The sequence below is a fragment of the Diadema antillarum genome, unplaced genomic scaffold (assembly GCF_040938485.1).
Source record: "Diadema antillarum isolate AM-2024a unplaced genomic scaffold, OU_Dant_1.0 scf00000104, whole genome shotgun sequence".
Lineage (NCBI taxonomy): Eukaryota > Metazoa > Echinodermata > Echinoidea > Diadematoida > Diadematidae > Diadema > Diadema antillarum.
Window position 1 is genome coordinate 1,555,113 of NW_027270993.1, and position 18,236 is coordinate 1,573,348.

Here is an 18,236-nt window from a genome sequence, read left to right on the forward strand (position 1 = left end):
GCTCATTATCATTTCAAGCCATATGTCACTTCCAGTTTATGTTTACATATATTCTCACTCAAATAATTTACACCAAATCTTTACTTGGAGTAAGAGTTGCTTCAAGCAAACACATCATTAAAATTGGTTCTGTAATCCAACACACAGATTATCAGTGTGTGGTGTACAATGTACTACTGTACAAAAATGAGCCTCTCATCAAGCAAAAATTACCATCCAATACACATCATCTTTTCACATTTGCAAAGTACCCAACTTTCAAACCTACTACAATATGTCTGATACTGGTCCTGGTACAGTAATGTTTGAACTGATGATGGTGGTGTCTCAGATACATGTACATTCATGACCAAAATCACAATTTCCAGACATGTTTATCTGTTTTCATTTTCCATCTGAAGAGATGACTGGATAATCCATATTCAGCTGCACTTGGTGGTTTTCCACCTGTGCATTCCTGACTTGAATCACAATTTCCAGACATGTTTGTTTGTTTGTTTGTTTGTTTGTTTGTTTGTTTTCATTTGCCATCTAAAAAGATGGCTGGATAGTCCATATCCAGCTGCACTAGGCGGTTTTCCACGTTGTCCAGTTGTATGCATTAAAAGTACAGTGTACTGCAGTGGACCACTTCACCGGGTTATACATCCTGCTCTTTGAACTGAATGTATATGAAGTGGAATCTTTTGGGAGCATGCATGGGTTGCGACTCTCTCACACACAGGACCTCCATTCTATGTCCTATCCGATGGACAGAGTGCTTTGCATCTATGGAAGGGATGGCAATTCTGCACGTGAACCAAGCCATTTAACTGAAAGGCAGATATGCTACTCACTGAGCCACCTTGCCCCCCTCATATTGCATTAATCAATTGCCATGAATTGGTTTCCATGAAATGGCTGTAATTGTTCAACTGCTTCACTTGCTTGAATCAAATACAATGTACTATGCTATATACTGGTGCTTGCCAGTATTGGAAGACTGATAAGAAAATAGCTACAGTAAAGAAAAACAAAATAACATGAAACAAAACAAAACAAAACAAAACAAAACAAAACAAAGTCACTTGGCCACAAGTCGGGAGCATTATCATTGCAGTATGTTTCTGTACTTAAAATCAAAATTACTCACTACAACCACAAGCTGCTTTAAAAGACATATTATACTTGTATGCATGAACTTTTATATCTTTATTGCACACGTGTGTGTTTGCATGTCTATTTGTTTACTAAAACACTTTGGTAAGGGGTGCATAACATAGTAACATAAATATATTCTTGATCATTATTGACTAGAATATTTATTAGTAAACATGGCTCATACAGCTGGCAGCATGTAAACGTCCATAGTATAAAGTAAGCATAGAGACCCAAAAGAGGCATACATACTTAAGGAATTTATTGCAATCTAGTACTTAATTAAGTAGAAGTTATCGTATATTCATTCCGGAAAGTGATTTAAATTTGCACTTGTACTCCATGGATTAATTCAACAATGTATCCACCACATTCCCAAGAAAAAATTCAGACTCCACACCACATTTATCATTATCTTCCATCAATGTTTAATCAAGTATTTTTCGAAAACTTTCAGATAAGTTTCTCAAGCTGTTTCACATACTTCTCTTCGATGGCCTTCATGTCCAACAAGAACTGCGCATAGTGCTCACGCAGGAGGGCAACATCTTGACTTCTGTCCGACACAAGCTTCATGATGTAACTCTTCCTCATCTGTACGTCTGGATACACTGTTAAAAACAAGGACAGGGGCAGACCATTTCAGTTTTTCTATACTGTAAAATTTCATTAAAAATGGCTCTTTTTAACCCGTTGAGGACGGTTTGATTTTGCTACAACATGCATTTCCCATAGACACTTGCCAAAGTCGATACACTGTACTCGGGACTCGTCCTCAACGGGTTAAAACTGACACCACACACAAGTTTATAATGTAATATAATCATAATCATAATCATAATCATAATCTTAATCGTAATCGTATTCATAATCATAATCATAATCATAATCATAATCATAATCATAATCATAATGATGATGATGATGATAATGATCATAATGATGAGTAGTAGTAGTAGTAGTTGTAGTAGCAGCGGTAGCAGTAGTAGCATAACAACAAGTGAAGCTTGTAGATGCAATTATCGGTACTAGATACCATGGTATGGTATATTGACCCTTCTTCCACTGTTCAAAGCACTGGTTGGCTGTTACATCTTATACCCATCAATCAAACAATGCTAAATATTACATTCTTCACTCATCTAGTGACCACCCAAAACAAAGTAAGTCTCACACTTACATCATATCTGTTGTTGTCTCATTGTAGTGTAAGAAATAGAATGCTTTTAGTCAGTTGAGACATACTCAGACATTGTAGAGATTAACTAGAAATGTCGCTAAGGCGACTGCTATGCCTCCGCCATAATGCATGATTCTCCTAATAGGTCTATAGTACATGTGGACAATGTATAATTACATTTTCACAATATTGGCAAAATATTGAAATTACATGTTTGTCACAAATGTGTTGAATGTTCACCTTCCTTTACATAGGTTTAATTAGATGAATAGGAGAGCATGTATCTGGGGATTCAAGGACTTTAACTTGACTTTGACCCATTCATAAGTGTATGAATACTGTAATTTTCAAGGTATGGATAAAAAGTGTAATTTCTGTATTGAAAAGTACACTGTTACCATTTTCTTTTGGCCTTTGACCCTAAAATTCATAGGATAATCACTGTCAGGCAGAACATGCATAAATATGTAGTAAGTTTCAAGATAACTTGAGCCACTTCTGAGATATGGAGGAAAAAGTTAGTTCAGCACTTTCCCTTGATCTTTAACCTTTTGGGCAACCCCCCCCCCCCCCCAAAAAAAAAAAAAAAAAAAAGAGAAAAAGAAAATTTCCAGATAATCTAGGTTATACATGCATACACCAAGTGCAAAAAAAAAAGAAAAAAAAATTGCTGGCATTACATAAATACATGTATGAGGGAAAAAGAAAAAAAAATTGAAGTGTTACACTTGACCTTTGACCCCTGACCTTTGACCCTGTGAACCCTAGATTCTCTAGATAATAACTGCCAGTCAGTACATGTATATATACTATGTTCCATGAAGATACCTTGAACAATTTCCAAGGTACGGAGAAAAAAGCGAAGTTTTAATATTCTAACTTGACCTTTTGACCTTTGACCTTTGACCTCATGACCCAAAACTTTCACCAGAGAATATTAATTGGGTAATACATGTATACACCAAGTTTCAAGAAAATATCTTCTGGCATTGCATAGATATGGAGGAAATAGTGAAATTTTACGTATTTGACCTTGACCTTTTGACCTTTGACCTTGACCATGTGCACCCAAAAGTTGATAGGCACAACTTCACCTCCTAATACACATACATGCCAAGTTTCAGTAGGATACCTTAAAAGGTTTTGATAGTTACCCTGTCCACAAAATTTATTACGGACGGACGGAAGGACGGACGGACGGACGGACGGACGGACGGACGGACGGACGGACGGACGGACGGACGGACGGACGGACAACCCGAAAACATAATGCCTCCGGCACCACTTCGTGGCGGAGGCATAAAAAAAACAAACACATGCAAACACACACACACACACACACAAACACTCACACACACACACGCAAAAAAAAACTGGAGATATTTATGCCGGTAATTACTTACAAATATCACTTTAAAAATATAACTTTAAAGAAGTCTGTACTAGGAGAGAGAATGAGTTGACATTTTTCCATAACTGTAAATATCATACCATTGATTCCTAACTTATCCAGAATAAGTACTAGCTAACTAATAATGACAACAACTGAACCACAGGCTCTTATTTGTCAATTACTACTGGAAAAAATGTTGACACTGTCCAAATATTGTTTCATAACTGAACTAAATAATGGCAGTACGAGCACTGAAAATAAATTCCATATCAAATTCTCTGTTATTGTGAGCTCAATTTGACTGTCAATCAATTTGTCATACAGTGGACTCCCGTTAAAATGGAGTCCTCGGGACCTGCAGTTTTCTTTCTTTATATCAAAATTTTGTTATAACCGAACAAATAAACAATAAAAACACATAGAGACAGTCGGTACTTTTGCGACCTGGATTCTTATTTCGTTGTAACACTGTATTCATATGTAATCATCAGTGAGATACTCACTTTCATCATCCGCAAAGTGGGTTTCATCATACTCTGCATATTCCTCTGTAGCCTCTTCATCACTGGAGACAAACTGGTGGGAGCTTGGTGTCTTTTCATCCTCATCCTTTCCTTCCTCTCCTTCCTCTTCCTCTTCCTCTTCATCCTCCTCCTCCTCCTCCTCCTCCTCCTCCTCCTCTGCCTCCTCCTCCTCATCATCATCAGCAGCAGCAGCATCATCTTCATCATCCTCCAGAAGCATGGGATGGTTTCTTCTGTCAAACCTCTTGGCGTAGAGGCTGTTAATCTCCTTCAACTCTTCCGCATTTTCCAACAGCTGGAGTTTGTATTGTTCTTCATAATCTTTATCCTAGGTGTGGAATGTCATTACAAGAATATGAGAAGATTAATTCATCCCCTAATGGCTAGCAATCCAATGAGAATAGACATGATCTCTGAATTAGCCATTACACTTTTTGACTTATATTTCTTTAGTTCTCAAGAATTGCTAAAACAGCATAATTGATCATATGTATACTTTGCATTATGCATTAACTTTTGTTGGATGGAAATTATAGATTGAACTGAATTGAATTGCATTCAAATGAACTGAATTTAACTTTATCAAAAGTACATTTAAGTTCTGCATAAGTGTGCAACAAACACTCATTTTAAGCATTCAAAGGTCCAAAAGTTTGAAAGCTCTTTTACTCAGAGGATTATTATGCGATATATCGTACAAATGTACTTACTGAGAGTAAGACAAATAAAAAGATAAGCATTTAGAGACAAGAATATATACTTGTTGACACATTATCTATTACGAAAAAGTATCAAATTTGATTTAAACTTGGAGCATGCCGACATGAAAGATAATAACAGAATCAAGATGTGAGTTTGATAGGTAGTAGTCTATACAAAGTAGCAATTCCCTCAAAGAAATAAGCAATAGCTTTGGGCAAATTATGCTCTTACACTGAGGGAAGGAACTCACGTGATAATTCCTAAATAGACCCAGACATTCCTGATGCATCCCTGCCTCATGTCCAAACTCTGTCTTCAGCGACTTGACTCGGGCGACCCACTCGTTGATGGACAGCTTGGCCACAAACGTGAGTCTAGTTGGGAAATAAAAGAAGTGCCAATGACTGAATACTTAACCCTTCATACCGTGCTTCGTTCGCTGATAGTCTTAAATGGGTTAAGTATCTTGTTACATTTTTCATTCATTCCTTCATTCATTGTTGACTTTTATTTTCTTTTCTGGATACCCTATTAAACATTATGCAAACTAATTCCTTAACTCAAGGTACATTTGAAAAATGAGTTGCCATTTTGTATATACTAGAAAAAGCCTTGATGACAAGTATAAGAATGACCACTGTCAAACAGCATTTGCCATGTTTTGTCTAATAAATGCCTGTTTTGATTTCTCCATCTGTTTCATAAGTGACCAATAACAAAGGAGGTTATGTATGTTTGTTCTTATGTAACAGAAAGTATCCTCACACCTAAAAAATTGAGCCTTATGAAGCAAATTCCAAAAGCTAGAGCCAACCGAAACTCCAAGTTTGTCCTACTTAGACCAGTATGCTTGGTAGAGGAACTAAGATAAGTTTTTATGCAGATAGCAATTGTACATCAAATCAACTTTTGAGGTTAGCAAGGACTCACTATACAGTAATTTAGGGCTGTCGAAGGACATTATAGACCTTGGTCTTATCAGGGATTCATATCTTGAAATTGGGTGTAGATAGCAGAGATGGTTCAGAATACTTAACCCGTTCCTTACGGGAACCTGGTTTACCAGGTTCCCGTGGGAGCAACTGATATACGGGAACCTGGTTTACCAGGTTCCCAAAATGAAGACAAAGGTGCCTGCTTCAGTGGCCTAAATTCATGTTTCTTTGTGTTAAAATGCTCAGAAAAGTGGGTTTGATAAAAAGATCAGAGTTTATTCTTTCAGGATTTGTTCTCCTGCTGTTAAAAATAAGGGGTTTTACAGTAGTATGTACCTTTTCCTGATTTAGTTTTTTGCTTGTTCTGCTGTAAACTCATACGAACATGTCCATATGATCAAGGCTGAGATCAGTTAGAAATGCGGGTTCGCTGACCCCAGTCACCTCATTCAGGTACCTGGTTTTGTGTAGAAAAAAAGATTCTGAGAGCTCATCAGCGCACGCTCTATTCATACCTCGCACCCGAGCGATATTCCATTGTTCACGGGCACATGTAGTTGACCATAGAAAGGGGGACACAATGAATCGCTTGACTGCCTTCACACAGCTGGATTACCAACCTGTGTGCCTCTGTCGACGGGCGAAAAGAATCTCGTTTGGGGGCATTAAAGGCAATCAGAGAATTGTGGAAGGAACAGGTTAATATGGGGGGCGGGGGGGGGGGGGGGGGGGGGGGGTAACTAAATCAAGGCTATCGTGTATTTACTGCGACTTTGTGCAAACCTTGCATCATTGAAGGCTGGGCTTGGAGGCCGGGCTGAGTGGGGTATGATTCCTTCAAAGATCACAACTCTCCCAAACCTGGGGATAACACCTGATGAAACAAACAAACAAACAAACATATTAGCACATCGAAGCCCCATATATAAGCAAGATGGTCATATTTAAAAATTGGTATATTGTAAAAAATGTTTTACAAAAATAAAAAAATGATATATTACAGGTACTTACGGGACAGGGCAACTTTTAATCCGTTCCTCTGGAAATTCTCTGAGCTCCTTCCACGTGCCATCGAACGATGGAAATATCAATCGGGCACAAGGTATGAATAGAGCGTGCACTGATGGGTTCACAAACTATTTTGTTCTACACAAAAGATGCCGTGAATAAGGTCAGCTAAATAAAACATCTACTGAGCTCAACCTTGATCACCATATACATTTTCATAGAGGTTTTACAGCAAAACAAGCATACACTACAGTGGAGAAGAGGCAAATAACACTGCAATACATGAAGTTTCCATACAGAAAGAAAACAAATATTGATAGAAGAAACTTTAATCTTTCTATTAAAGTCATTTTTCAGGGGAGCATAACCAAATCTAACATGAATTTAGGCCATGAATGCAGGCTCTCCTGTCTACACTTTGGGAACCTGGTATACCAGGTTCCCATACATCAGTTGATGCCACGGGGTTCACGTAAGGAAAGGGGCATCTTTGCGCATTCAACCCTATGTTCAACGTGACTCGAACAAATACAGTAATATCAGATTAGCAGAAAGGTAAAAGTGCTATCAAAACTGGACTTAAATGTGCACAAAATGTGCACAACATGGCAAAGAATCAAGAAGCAACTTACTGATGACATGTTCGGAACCGTGCTCCTTGAAGTGCATGAAATTCGTTTCTCCGTAGTTGTCGGCGCTCCAGTTGGTGGCGAGGTAGACGAGGAACGTCCACTCTTTCTCCAGCTGCTCACAGTCCTCGTGGATCCGCGTGTAGTCATAGGTCCGTAGCAGGTTGCAGGAGATGTCGTAAGGATACCACTGGTCAGTGCCTAATTGCAGCAGACAACACACAGAACAATTTCACTGCTGGTACAAACACATGAATGTTACCAAAGATACTCTGACGGTGTGATCCATGATATCTCCATGTATGTCCCAGACAAATTCACTGCAATGCAGCACCCAGAATATCAGCGCACTCCCATTATAACGAACATGGTTATAATAAAATTCTCTTTACATCGACAGAAAAATCCAGGTCCCGATATAATCATCTAAATATCTTTATACACTATACTGTTCAGCTGTAATGAAATTTCGATTCATGAAAGAAAACTGCCAGTCCCGAGGACTTCATTATTTTAGGAGTGCACTGTAGAATAAGTCCAAACCTGCTATGTTAGAAACTTGAAATTAGGTCTCAACCAAAACTGTACGATCCCTTTAAACCCTTTGCATAACTAGCACTCTCATGACAAGGTACAACATTTAACAAGGTGAATTCAGCAGCTGCTTTTGCATAATTGCACTGACTTTGTGTCTCATCTAGTACATTCACAATGAGACACCAATTACACTGAGGTAAAAATCAGCTGTTCTGGCCACCTCATTGTATTAAAGGGGTATCCTTGCCCAACAATGTTATTGAAAGCAAAAAGTCACACACAGTAAAAATCTTGATCAATATCATCACTGATATGAAAGCGCACCGAACTTAACAAAAAGTAAAGCCATGGCAAAGATGTCTAAACATATGTAAAGATGACAAAGTCTGACTATAAGCCCACCTGACACAAACTGGGCAACCTTCCGTGTGGCAGGCCACATCTTGCTACCAGCGTAATCATCAATTTTGAAGCCCGCAATCCACTGCACGTTGTCACTGTCCAGATCAAGGCTGTCGTCAAAGTAGAAGTGACCTGAAGAAAGAGAAGAAGACAGTCCAGCAATGGAGGCATCTATGTGAGACAGCACCTATTCTCATGGTCGGACATCCGAGTATTTTGCGTGTCACGGGGTCATGGATAGCGGTGGAGTGAAAACAAACCATAGTCTATATAGTCGCGTGAGCCTGGAGTGGTAACGCTGTACGTGTTTTCTGCCGGGGCGCCCCGCGAACATAGCGCTAGCGCAAGCTGTACTACTGTATCTGTGCAGGCGGTAGGATTAGGCCCTAGGCCTACCCTAAATTAGGCCCTACCCTAAGCCTACTACAGTACTAACGTTAGGCCTATAGACCTACCTGAAGTTTCCATGAGGTACTAAGTAAGCGTAGATATCGGAGTAGTGCCTACTCAAAGAGGTTCTATTGCACATCTGGCCATTTTGTCGGGTCGTTGATCCAGAGTCCTGCCGCGATTTCATACGATACGGGCACAGGTCCAGTCCGGCTGCCTTCAACTTGGCAAAATACTGGGACCGATCGATCAACAGGATCCAGATTTTTAGAATATTGCTGGCAAGACATGATGCATGTATCTCATGAATGATGGCACAAATGACAAAATGAAAAGGAAAAACAGTCCCCATGTCTGCGTAGAGTTGCTCATAAATTATACGCGTCGCACATGCACAGCATGCGGTATGCGCATTACCCGGTATGCAGGCTTAGCGCTTGCAAGCTGTTTGTTTTCACTCCAGTCAACCGGAAGTGACGTGTAGCCGACCGCAAGAATAGGGTGGCCTGTGACATGCTTTGAAATCAAGCTCACTACACACCCATTAACAATCAGCAAAGTCATCTTGACATTGAAGGGGTGGTACATGATTGTATATAGTTTCAGTTGAGATGAGGCTTCAGGCTTCATTGTAATAAAAGGAGTGTCTCACCTTTTATTAGGATCACTCTGTTTTTTTTCTTCTTTTTTTTTTCTTAGCCATTTCAAAATAAATTTTCATGAAACAAGACATTGAATTCCTCTGGGAATTACATTCTCTTTCATATTTCGTAAGAGGTTCCTCATTATTTCATGAAAAAATGTTTATAGAATCCTGAAGGTAGGTCTCAAACAAAACTATACGAACCCTTCAAAATAGGCAAACAGGTGGAGGTGCAAAAAGTCATTTTTGGCATCTCTCAATGATAAAAACTGTGTTAAAGGGTGCCTGCTAGTCTACTATGATGAAGCTACATACCATGCCTTGGTACAAAGTTCCTCAGCTTCATGAGGTCCTCTTCATTGAAGATTCCATCAAAGACGTACACCCTCTTCCCTTGATGAGTGGTGAAGTTCTGTCAAAAGTTGACATTTTGACACAGTTATAAGAGCATTCTTCAGAATTTCATAGTATAGAATGATTACCAGGGTATGCCATCAGACACTGAATGTGGAAGAAAGCTATATTGATCCTTTTTTTCCAAATCAAAGACCAGTTGGTATTATGTCATAGTCAACATGTGACCAAACTGGTCGTAATAGGTCCCTGAATAATGTATTATCAGCTGACATTACTGGCCAATATATACATTAGTTTGAAAATATTTTCAATGTGTGTGCAATTGTCAGGCAAATTTTCTGTTTATTCCATCAATCTTATTCAACTAATCTCAAATCATGGTGGAGACTGTGCAAATGTTTAAGGGAAAGAAGGCGAAAGAGAATGTACATACTATTAAATAGCAAGAAACTGACCACAGTTTATGAAGCATGAGAGAGAAACTAGATACAAGTGTGAACATCTGTTTCAAATATACGATTTCACCTTATGTGAGTATGTAAGAAATTACACAGTACATAGCTACATAATATTCCCCTATGGCACACAAAAAATACAGCAACACAGAAACAAACATATTACAATTATTGTTCATGTATGTGAGTGCAAAAACCCAAATTTCATTTGAAAGAAAATTGTACGGAAAAGACAAAAGACAACATCTGCTGTGTTTAGATACTTAAATGGACTATCAACATGATTCACTCTGTGTTTTGCTTTCCTACCTCCTACTTTACCACACTTTCAAAAAAAAAAACATTTATAAAATATGAAGGACCTACAAAATCAAATAAAAGAAACAAATATATGGAACTGGAAGCAAAGACCTACCATTGTCAGTCGACTTCTTACATCCTGCAGACTTTTCACTTCTGACCCCTTCATCTCGGAGAAGAGCTTCCGTCTTGCATCTGTCCTTTCTTCAATGTGGCGTCTTATTGATTGCTGGGCCTCAGCATGCTTTGTTTCATTGGTTGTGAATTTCAACTTCAAACACACCATTCCTTGCTTGAAGTCCATGCTTGGGGGCTTGTGAATATAACCTGCTCAGAAATGCACAAATTGCAAGCACAATTGCTCAAAGGGGTAAGGGAGACATTATTTGTTTATTTGTTTGTTTGTTATTTGTTCATTTGCTTGTTTGTTATTTGTTCATTGGTTTATTTATTTTAAATTGTGATCAAATGAGCAGTCAATAACCCACTTGCAAAATTGTATGAGGGGTCAAACAGAATCATTTCAAATAGCTTTTATAACAGCAAGGAATATTAAATACATTGTACACACGATTGATTCATTGAAAGTATGACGATACATATTCAAGAGATTCAAGAGAGATTCCAAATCTTGTGGTGACTGGATTTGAATTTGTAAAGGAATATCATGAGTATTTTCTTATTCCTGGCAGCAAAACAATCAGACACTTTTACTGGAAAGCTCATGTTGCTTGCTTCCAATTTGTTAAACAAGAAAAGAAAAGCATTATCTTGAATTTTAACCTTTATTTGAGCTAAAGTAAAAAATAAACAAATGCACAAGGAATACACACAAAACATATTATCAGAGTTTCACAGTTCCTTGCAGCAAGTTCTTACCAATTGAACTGTCCCATACAACCATTCTGTTGTACTTTGGACTGACTGCTGCAAAGCTGTCATTGTCATCATCGTAGAACAAAAGTTCTCCATAGTCATTTTTGCGCCAGAAGTGATTGAAGAAGAGGAGAACAGAGCGCTCCGTTTGGCCATCTCTGCTGTCCCTCATCAAATAGACCTGGTCACCCCTACACGAGACAATAATAGTATTAACCCACTCCATACTGAATTTTGAAATCACCACAGACTTAACACACAGGCCACCAGGTTCCGGAATGGAACGGGTTAAACTTAAATAGACATATTATGAAGGGCTGGTAAAGGATAAACTGCTGCTTTTTATGATTTGTTCGGAAGATTATCACATCCCAGTCAGAAGAATCGAAAATCATTAAATATGTGTACACATACAACGTACACACACTAATACAATAACTTTGGTTATCTTGCTGATTATACACAGAAGCTATTGCAAATGTATCAAATAGTGCATCACACAGCTGTTCTTCCACTTCATGCTTATATTTCATTCCAAATGCCCCTGAAGAGTTCACAATTTTTAAAGTAATTGAGATGCAATTGCACCACAACAATTGTCATAGATCACTTTGTTTCTTATTTTAGATGCGAGTGTGATTTCATTACCTACTTATGTGTACAATGTACAGTATAACAGCATTCTATACCTTAGCCACTGAACAGTGTACATTGTTATTTCAACTGTTACGCAGTTAATTGCACTTCAAACTCTGATGTTGATAGGCCTTCTAGTACAATTAATGTAATTTGATAAACATGCAAACCAAAATTTCTCGGATAATCAGGATCTCAGTCAGGACCATGACTACAAAAAAAAAATTTTAGGAGGTACTTTCATTCCTGTCTCCCTCTCTTGAAAATGAACATAATTACTGGTAAATTGCCATCTATGATCTAGTCTCGCACATGGTACTGTTCTATGTAATAACACAAAATTATGACATAACTTTACTATGTTATAAATAGAGACACTTATATAGCACCTTCGAAAGACATGAAGACTGATGGAGTACGGCAGAAACACATTTGGGGCACCGTCGTCCATAACCACCAGGTGTTCTTTCACCACAGAGAGCAGAGCGGAGCTTTCAAAAGGTTCAAGGTCCAACGTTGCAAACCATGGACTGGGGCTCACGCAATCATCTGCTTTGGTATTTTTAAATCTGAATGGAAGAGACAAGAGAAAATGGCTTCAAATTAGATTTGATGCATAATAGTCCACTGAATATGAATATTAAAGGAAGAGTGCTTTTTGCTCTGGCCCATGCAAGAGTTCCCTACTGTATGCACCTCCACATTACAAAATTTAGAAAGAGTGAGAAAATATTTATCAAATACAGACATATAAATTCACATGCGCTAATTGAGACGTAAATCAATAATTACATGTATATAGAGCAGGTAGTAAATTGTCCTCAGTAAAAACATGTATGAGATAGGGATTTGTAATTCAGATTACAGTAAAAGTACTAAACCTTCACTGTACAGTGTAAGTCTGTAGACCTTCTAGCACTTTAAATTTGATGTCAAATGTACTTCAGCACTGATACTGATTAAGGATTAAGTGCATTAATTAATAATGACTTGTAATCAATACATTGATTAACCACATTCGAATGGTTTTTGGCAAAGACAGCGGTAAAACTGACTTTAGTGGGAGTTCATTCACCAGTCATCGGGTGCGGGTCATCACTGCCAAGATTATTGAATGATACAAACAAGAGGCCCTAGCCCTGAAGTTAACAAGACAATCACCACTTCTTGGTTGATATGAATGACGTTAACTAATTACTCGACAGTACATCAACAAAAGGTTGACACTGGCCAGGCCCTGGCTTGCATAGATGATTGATTGCATATATTAGAAATTATACAACACCTATTTAGAATGTAGCTATCCGATTGGTCGATTGCCCATCACGTGACATTTAGTGAAAAGTTCCATTGCACGCTCTGGCTGTCTCAGCGGTGCAATTTTGTTTGACCAAAATGTTCCATTGCACGTCAGTTCGGGAAACCCACTCACAAGGGGGGCCCCTCCTTATAAGTAACCCGTCCCCCTTATAAGTAACCCCGTCCCCCTTATAAGTAACCCCCGGGGCACCCCTTATAAGGAGTCTCCACGCTTTTTTGCAATGCAACGCGAAAATGAAAGGACTGCGGTAATTCGCTTGATTATGTCCATAAAGCTTCACAAGTTTCCTAGTTACTCACGAAATTTGAGCAAAATCGGTTTGAGGCATCATATCTAAAATCATGGATTTAAATGCGATGTCAAACGACCCATGCGAATGCCGAAATGCGAGCGATTACTGGCGTGAGTGTCGCCAGGCGCGGCGGCGCGGCAATGCTTGAGTGCAGACGTGGCGACTGGCTATCCCGCGCCTGGCGACACTCACGCCAGTAATCGCTCGCATTTCAGCATTCGCATGGGTCGTTTGACATCGCATTTAAATCCATGATTTTAGATATGATGCCTCAAACCGATTTTGCTCAAATTTCGTGAGTAACTAGGAAACTTGTGAAGCTTTATGGACATAATCAAGCGAATTGCTGCAGTCCTTTCATTTTCGCGTTGCATTGCAAAAAAGCGTGGAGACTCCTTATAAGGGGTGCCCCGGGGGTTACTTATAAGGGGGACGGGATTACTTATAAGGGGGACGGGTTACTTATAAGGAGAGGCCCCCCTTGTGAGTGGGTTTCCCGAACTGACGTGCTCTGATGTCACAATAAACAAACATGTGCCGCGCGCACTCAACAATTACAAGCGCGCTTTACAAGCACGTACTTTTGTCACTCATTTTTTTAAACAACTTCGTTTCGTATACGTACGTACACAATGTACATACACGGTGACTACGACTGTGAGGCTACTCATTCATCTGTCACAGAAAATGGTTGCCATTTCTGTGCTAAATTCAAGAATCTGTGAGTGTGACTGTGAGTACCAAATGGCATCAGTGGACGCTTGAGGTGTTGTATAAAACGGTGTATGCTTTTTACTCGTGCAATGGAACCAGATTTCGCACTTGGTGAAAGATGAGGCGCACTATACTAATAACCATTAATAATAATAATAATAATAGTGGCTACTTGTATAGCACACAGGTCCACTTTTCAGTGCTCAGCTCATGGCGCTTCAAAAATGAAAAGATATTACTATTACTATTCAACTACTATTCAACTAAACTTTACTATTCATTACTATTCAACTCGGCTTCGCCTCGTTGAACAGAGCGCCTCTATCCGCTGATCTCTTTCACCTCGTGCGAAATCTGGTACCATTGGCATTGCACTCGTGACCATTCACGTATTTGTATACTAACATACAACGTAACGAGATTGCGAGATCATGAGATAGCAGTTTTCGTGATTGTGGGATGTGGCTACGCTGAGTGGTGTGCACACTGACACTTGACAGTGATAGTGACATTCACTTACTCCCATGATGCAACAAAATTGCAGTAAGTCTGTACTGCATTCAGCAATTTGAAGTCGAGCACGTTGTCAAATATCGTGATCTTCTGGCCACTTGCGGTTTCCAGGCTCCTACTAGGCTCTTTCAGTTTGCTCAGGTTCTCAGAACTCGTAGTCCCATTCATAGATCTGTCCGTTAGCAAAGAACTGCGTAGTCCAAGGTCCGGCTCGATCGGAGTGAATGTGGGCAGAAACCTCTCATTTTCGTTGCTCTGCCCTTGTCCCTTGATTTGAATGAGCACAGCAGAGAGACAGATAAATGATTGAAGTATTCGGTACCAGAGAGACATTTTTACGAGATATCAGAGTGAACTTCTGGCACATGACCACACCTACTGCCGCGTCGTCGTTCGCCAAAGAGGGCTAAACAGAAAGTTGAAACATTATAAAAACACTCGCAACAAATGCAAACGAAGCTTCGGAGTAGATTGCGTAATCAGCGGTGCGGAAAACCAACAATTCGTGAAGTATGGAACGCCGACAGTAAGAACTTGAATTTACGTGCTTTCTTCTCAAGATGAGCACTTTTTTTTTTTCTTTTTTTCTTTTTTTTTTTTCACGGACAAGAATTGGAAAACCGGTCCCTTGCATACTCGGGCTGCTCTTGCCTTTTCTGTACCATGCAGCAGTGTACCTATTCATAAGTGGTAATGTATGGCTGTAGAAAATAACCAATGACTAGCGTCAAGTGGCCTCAGACCATAGAGCTGTAAATGCAGCTCTATGCCTCAGACCTACCCTACGGTACAAGACTCCTGGTTTGACTACACCGGCCATTTTCTTTTTTCAACCATAGGGCACGTGGGCATTAAAACTGCTAATACATTTTAGCAGCCCGATTTCACCATGATTACACTAAGATGTGACAGTACTTGACATTCATGAGCGGTGGCCCGGTGCCATCATAAAATCGACGCCGCCGGGCCACTAAATTTCCAACATGGCTATCTTTTGGTGGCTCGATCGGGCACTGAAGAATTCAAAGTGGATCGTTATGTTTCATTTTATTTTTGGCCACAAAAAACTTCAGTTTTAAAAATTTTAGTGGTCCGAACGGGTGACCGGAGGAGAAAAAGAGATTAGTGTCGAGCCCTGCTGTAGATATCACATCATCCTCCTCATAAAACTTTCCTCCGTTTTACTTTTACTGATTCCGCATACATTATGCCTTTCTTCTTTCCTTTTCTTTTGTCCCAAAAATATTTTATTTAGTTTTCTCTTGTCTGTCTGTGTGTATGTGTATGTGTGCGTGTGTCTATTTGTTGTTGTTGTTTTTGGTGGTGATGTGTTTTTTCTTTGTGGGAGGGGGTTTTGATACAGGGTGCAAATAACACTTGCTGTCACACCTGTTGAAATAACAGGTTGTATGTACATATCTTTTGTGTGAATTACAAAGTATCGGTAGTCAATATGAGCTCTTTCTTGTAGGCATACTAAGTATTCACTCACACACACACACACACACACACACACAAGCAAGCAAGCAAGCAAACAAACAAACAAGCACACCTATAACCAATTATAAAATGGGTTCAAGAATGTAGCCAATAGGAAGCGCTGAAATGAGACACACCTCCTTCCTTTACTTCAGTACAATTGCACTGCCTGTAATCCTATGGTAGATTGCCGATCGTCTGTGCGCGCGGCGGCTCCTTTGATGAATTGCATGCATACGCGCTGTCAATCCTGTAAACAACTTCTAGTTCGGGCTGCCGGCCGGCCGGCCTGTCTTCCCTTGTGCATAACATGTGTGGCGTACGTACGTATACTCTACTATACGTACACTTTGTACAGTACAGTAGACCAAGCGTTATGGGACCGGACGCGTACATGGAGTCACTTTGAAGAGCAAATCCAACGATTTAGCAGGTTAATTCTCACGCCGTTTTCAGAGTATGTTGTCTAGTAGGCCTATATGAGGAGTCTATATCAAGTCTTTAAGGTAAAGGGTGCATATTCTATGTAAAATAAGTAAGTTTTCATGCGGGAACTTAAGTGTGCGGAAACCCAACCCCCCATTATACTTATACTGTATGTGCGGGACTTCCGCGAATGCGACGTGCGTAAATGTTTGGGACGAACATCTTCGGACGTGTTGACCCACAAAGGTACTTGAAAAACGCTGAAAAATGATGTTAGTTTTCGAATTTTCGACCCATTTTATAAAACAAATGATGCACAGGATTATTTCGTGGCGTTAGTAGAGGCGTAGCTCACTCTCGGGTATTTACAATGTAGTGCATGTTTCACAATTGTAAATACCCTCGAGTGCACCACGCCTACACTAACACACTCTATCCTGTGCATCATTTGTATATTATCGCAAAAACACATGTATACAATAATGCACGCATAAAAAGCAGACGCAGTCATGCATAAGACACGTGAGTGGCGTGTCTTGGCTGTATACTGTAAAACGAGAAATGTTCGCGTGCATTTTAATTTCGCGAATTTCGCGAGCGCCAAGATTCGCGAAATTAAAATGCACGCGAATTTCTTATCTACACTATATGCATTGAACGCAAGAGGCAATTCGCGAAAATTTCTTGCCACGAAAAAGGCCGTCGGCTCCGATTCGCGAAAATTTCGTGCCGCGAATATATCATGTTTTACAGTCATGTTTGTGTATGCGCGCGCGGGCGCGGTGTTTGAGGAGTATTTGTCTATAATCTGAATTATATACATTGGGTATTGTTGATGTAGGCTTACACGGGTAAAGAAAAATAGAACAATAAAGTGCTAAAGGCCTCGGCCCATCATCGTGATTAATTTGAATGAAACGATAAATATTGCTCCATGTCAACATTAATGCGATAAGGAGACTCAATTTTTCATTACGGGTGAAGCGCTGTCAAGTTAGTGATGTGACGCGTGCCTCCCTATCCCCCCCCCCCCCCCCGCCCTCCTCTCTCTCTCTCCCTCTCCCCCCCCCCCCCTCCTCTCTCTCTCTCTCTGTGTCTCATATCATCAAATTTTAGCCAGTTTTATATGATTGTTTGCAACGAGGCGAGTGCTCAGCAGTAAATTAAGATCTCAATTTAATTCAGACTCGGCTTTTAATGATAAAGCCACATGTTTGCTCTTTTGGTTGTTTTTATATCTCTTCTATGCATCTAACTCTTTTTTTTTCCTTCAGGCAAGAGCGATAGCTGTAGATCTAAAAAAGCAAATATCTAAGTTCTGAGAGCACATGGATCATTGATAACGTTAGCCGTTATGATTATCTAGAGGTAATGCTCAGTTTAGTAC

General features: G+C 39.6%; 1 protein-coding gene across 1 annotated transcript; it reads right to left on the reverse strand.

The window, feature by feature from the left end:
- Positions 1 to 1,590: 1,590 nt before the first annotated feature.
- On the reverse strand, positions 1,591 to 15,344 carry LOC139719104 (uncharacterized). Its single transcript, XM_071630537.1, has 12 exons — positions 14,952 to 15,344; positions 12,494 to 12,673; positions 11,472 to 11,659; positions 10,708 to 10,919; positions 9,796 to 9,892; positions 8,448 to 8,579; positions 7,512 to 7,709; positions 6,655 to 6,745; positions 5,187 to 5,310; positions 4,477 to 4,562; positions 4,214 to 4,347; positions 1,591 to 1,748 (listed from the first exon to the last, which is right to left on the reverse strand). The coding sequence occupies exons 1-12, from the start codon at positions 15,275 to 15,277 to the stop codon at positions 1,591 to 1,593; spliced, it is 1,926 nt and encodes a 641-aa protein (XP_071486638.1). The 5' UTR covers positions 15,278 to 15,344.
- Positions 15,345 to 18,236: the final 2,892 nt, after the last annotated feature.